The sequence below is a fragment of the Perissodus microlepis genome, chromosome 23 (assembly GCF_051167445.1).
Source record: "Perissodus microlepis isolate ML-2025 ecotype Zambia chromosome 23, ASM5116744v1, whole genome shotgun sequence".
NCBI classification, from domain to species: domain Eukaryota; kingdom Metazoa; phylum Chordata; class Actinopteri; order Cichliformes; family Cichlidae; genus Perissodus; species Perissodus microlepis.
In genome coordinates this window covers 20,598,989-20,603,371 of record NC_140482.1, presented here as the reverse complement: position 1 = coordinate 20,603,371, position 4,383 = coordinate 20,598,989, and the positions used below count along the sequence as shown (strand labels likewise).

General features: G+C 45.0%; 1 protein-coding gene across 1 annotated transcript; it reads left to right on the top strand.

Moving 5' to 3' along the window:
• Positions 1–3,847, top strand: pou3f3b (POU class 3 homeobox 3b). The gene is made up of 2 exons (XM_084922075.1): positions 1–2,006; positions 2,404–3,847. The coding sequence occupies exons 1-2, from the start codon at positions 780–782 to the stop codon at positions 2,503–2,505; spliced, it is 1,329 nt and encodes a 442-aa protein (XP_084778201.1). The 5' UTR covers positions 1–779; the 3' UTR covers positions 2,506–3,847.
• The last annotated feature ends 536 nt before the right edge of the window (positions 3,848–4,383 follow it).

Below are 4,383 nucleotides of genomic sequence, written 5' to 3'. Positions count from 1 at the left end.
GAGAGAGCGAGAGAACAAGCGAATGAGAGAAGAGGCTCGCGAGCAGCGCCGCGCACTGTTCCACTGGATTGTACTTGAACGGGAGTTTGCGGTTTGGCAGGTTTATACACATCAAAACAGAACAAAGAGACGGGCTCGAGCACGGCCACAGCGCCGGGAAACAAGAGAGGAGAAGAAGAAGAAAGCGAGGGGAGAAATCTCAGCGACTGAATTACAAAAGAACTGAGGACACTCCGCTCATGGTTTCCACATCTACACGGGGACATAAACCGGGACTTTGTACGCTGTGGAGAATTTGCGAGGCTGTTCTTTTTTTTTTTTTTTCCTTCTTCTTCGTGTGTTTTGTTTGTTTTCTGCGGCCACTGAAAGTTTGCTTCGGGACAAGCGCGTGCCGTTTTTCTTATTTGAATTTTTAATGTTCGCAGTCTCACCCCAGCGAGAAACTTTCGAGCCGGACAGCACATGGTTTGAAAAGGGGCTTCTGAAAGACGTGGATGTTTTAATCCCTGCAGTAGAATGTTGTAAACACGAGAGGATTTTATCCACTTTTTTTTCTACTCCAGGATTTTTACTTTATTTTATTTTTCCGATGGTGTTTGCCAAAGAGAAAAAAACCCTCCCCGTACTTTTAAAAGTTTGAATAATTCATGAGATACGATTTGCCTGCTCGAGAGAAGTGACGGTTTTAGAAAAAAAAGAAGAAGAAAAAAGGGGGAAGAAAGAGAAAGAGAGAAAGGGAGGGGGGTTATCCACAAACATATTCATAAGGGGCTGACGGAATGGCCACCGCGGCTTCCAATCCTTATCTCCCCACCAATAGCATCTTATCGTCCGGCTCCATCGTGCACTCTGACTCCGGAGGTGGTGGCATGCAGCCGGGCAGCGCTGCGGTTACCTCCGGGTCTGGGGGCTACAGGGGGGACCCCACGGTCAAGATGGTTCAGAGTGACTTTATGCAGGGCGCCATGGCAGCGAGCAACGGGGGGCACATGCTGAGCCATGCCCACCAGTGGGTGACGTCCCTCCCGCACGCCGCCGCGGCCGCAGCGGCGGCCGCTGTGGCCGCGGCGGAAGCCGGGTCCCCCTGGTCGTCGAGCCCGGTCGGGATGACGGGCAGCCCGCAGCAGCAGGACGTGAAAGGATCCGGCAGAGACGACCTGCACACGGGCACCGCTCTACACCACAGGCCCCCCCACCTAGCTCCCCATCAGACTCACGCCGGGAGCTGGGGCAGCACCACGGCGGCTCACATCAACTCCATCTCCGGGGGGCAGCAGCAGCAGCAGTCGCTCATCTACTCCCAGCCCGGAGGCTTCACTGTCAACGGCATGCTGAGCCCGGGCGGACAGAGCCTGGTGCACCCAGGGCTGGTGAGGGGGAACACCCCGGACCTGGACCACGGCAGCCACCACCATCACCATCACCACCAGCATCCGCACCACCAGCACCACGGAGGCGGAGGAGGCGGAGGTGTCAACAGCCACGACCCGCACTCGGACGACGACACGCCGACCTCGGACGACCTGGAGCAGTTCGCCAAGCAGTTCAAGCAGCGGAGGATCAAGCTGGGCTTCACGCAAGCAGACGTGGGCCTGGCTCTGGGCACCCTGTACGGGAACGTCTTCTCGCAGACCACCATTTGCAGGTTCGAGGCTCTGCAGCTCAGCTTCAAGAACATGTGCAAGCTGAAGCCTTTGTTGAACAAGTGGCTCGAGGAGGCCGACTCTTCCACTGGCAGCCCTACCAGCATCGACAAGATCGCGGCGCAGGGGAGGAAGCGAAAGAAGCGCACGTCCATCGAGGTGAGCGTCAAGGGGGCTCTGGAGAGCCACTTTCTAAAATGCCCCAAGCCCTCGGCCCAGGAGATCAGCAGCCTGGCGGACAACTTGCAGCTGGAGAAGGAGGTGGTTAGAGTGTGGTTTTGCAATAGGAGACAGAAGGAAAAACGGATGACGCCCCCGGGAGTGGCGCAGACGCCGGAGGATGTGTACTCTCAGGTCGGCAATGTGAGTGCAGAAACACCGCCCCCCTCCATGGACTGCAAACGAATGTTCAGTGAAACATAGAAACAGCACAGCAGAATATTTTATATCAAATTAAAACTGTTTAGGACATAAAAGCAACACCATACAGACTATCGCCAAGATAGACAAAAAAAAAACAGAAAAAAGACAGCAAAAAAAAATTTTTTGATACTGTGATTGTGAGGGAATATGAATGAGACTGCAAAACAAAAACAAGAAAAATACAAAAAAACAAAAATGTGTTATCTATTTTTCACCAGAAACAAAAAACCTTCACCCCTTCCCTTCTTTTTTTCTTTTTGTGTCCTCCCCCTCTCTTCTTCCAGGCCCTTAAAGAAATGTCTTTACCTAAAAGGTTCCTTCTGCTTTTTTCTTTCAGGGGCATTTTTTAGTAGATTACTTAAAAGATGATGCAAGTGAAGCGAGCGACCAGAGGGTGACAACCACAAGTTCATTCCACCAGGTAATTTTGGCGCATTGAGACAACAACCAAGAGGAAACCCAAGTATTTTTTATTATTATTATTATCATTATTATTATTATGATTATGACGATGATGATTCCGTTTTTTTAAAAGAAAGAAAAAGAAAATTCTCTGTCCCTCCAAATCCCCATATAAAACAAAAAAGGACAAATTAAAAAATATCACCCCTCATTTCTCATTTTCCTGTGTTTGACTGAAGAAACAACAAAGGACGCTCTTTTTTTCTTTTTGGGGCTTTTACATTTTAATTATTTTTTTGTATATTCAGAAATGGGACTGAACCGCCCCTTTCTACTTTTCCATGCCCAACAATAACAAGAGAGACAGGAGGGGGGGGGTAAAAACTGCAACTGTGTGAAGAAGAGTGACATCCACGGGGCTTCCTTTATCATTTGCAGCTTCTTTTTGAGGTGGACTGCATGGTTTCACTTATGGAGAATTAGGGATATATTTTTTTCTTCTCCTTCCCTTTTTTGTTTGCCATCTTTGAGGCCCCTCACGAGAAAGAAAAGACGAGCAGGACCAGGACTGACCTGAAAAAAAGATACAAAATCCTTCACGTGGGAGCTTCTTCGATTCTACCTATTATTATTATTATTATTATTATTATTAATATTATTATATTATTTAATGGACACCACGAGTGGATTTTTTCTTCTTCATATAAACACATATATATATATATATTTTTCCCCCCCTCATCAACAAATAGAGACATTTGCAAAAGACTCCAGCTGCACTTCTTTGAGAGAAAAAGGACAAAAAAAAGAAAAAAAAATTCTGTTGCCAAGTGTGACTGAGTGGGTGCTGTGGATATCCTATTAATGCTGCCCTTTGTAAGCAGTATTCTTTGGTAGGTTTTAATAAACAAAAAGAAAAGAAAATGAAAAAAAAAAAACTGTAAAGGCGGCAATATAGATCACTAGATCAGATACTGATCTGAGTTATTTACTTTATATTTTTCATCCAAAAATGACTTGTTTTAATATTTTATTGGGAATACTTTCAACACGGTAATTTATTTTTCTTGCCCCCCACCCTCCCCACCCCTTCTTCCTCCTGAAGGAACTTGTGTAAGATGCTTTCCCCTCTCTTGTTTTTATTGTTTTAAAAAAAAATATGTGTAAATATATATGTATATATATTTACATATATATAAAATTTTTTTTGCCCTTATATGTTTAATTTTGTTTTCTAAAGGAGCACAAATCACCATAAGCTGACCGTTGTTAGGTAATAAGGGTATATTTTGATGTGATCAGTTTGATTGTAATTTAATTTCAGTAGTGGTTCCGTACGAGCTGATTGAGACACAATAAATTTGTTAGAATGAAACGCAGTCATGTTGTGTTTTCCACTTTTATTTACTCATGTATTTAACACAAAAGCTCAAAAATAATCCAGATGCTGTTATTTGCGTGCACAGCTGCAGAATAATAATAAAACGCGGGATTCATTTATTAAAAAAAAAAAAAAAAAAAAAACAGCGCGTGGGATTTGTTGACGCAGTAAGAGTGTGTGATGATGGGGTAAAGGTGCAGTAGTGTTCTCATCATCGTCATCATGCCATAACTGTGTGTGTGTGAGTGGAACATCGCGGTCAGCTGCAGGCCTGCACAGTGCATGTGCTCGTCTGGCTGTTTGTTTACATCTGCTGCCTCTTCAGGGCCTGCGCGAAAAGCAGGAAAGTTAGCCTTCAGGCTGGGAAATGGTTCCTACTTATATTTAAAACAGAAATAAGTAAAGAGGAGTAAAACGAGTGTCTCTATTGTGTAATTTTAAAACAAACGACTGTGGTTTTACAGTAATTCTGCTGTTTTGTATATTCACACACACATATATATGTGTGTGTGCGTGTGTGTGTGTGTGTGTATA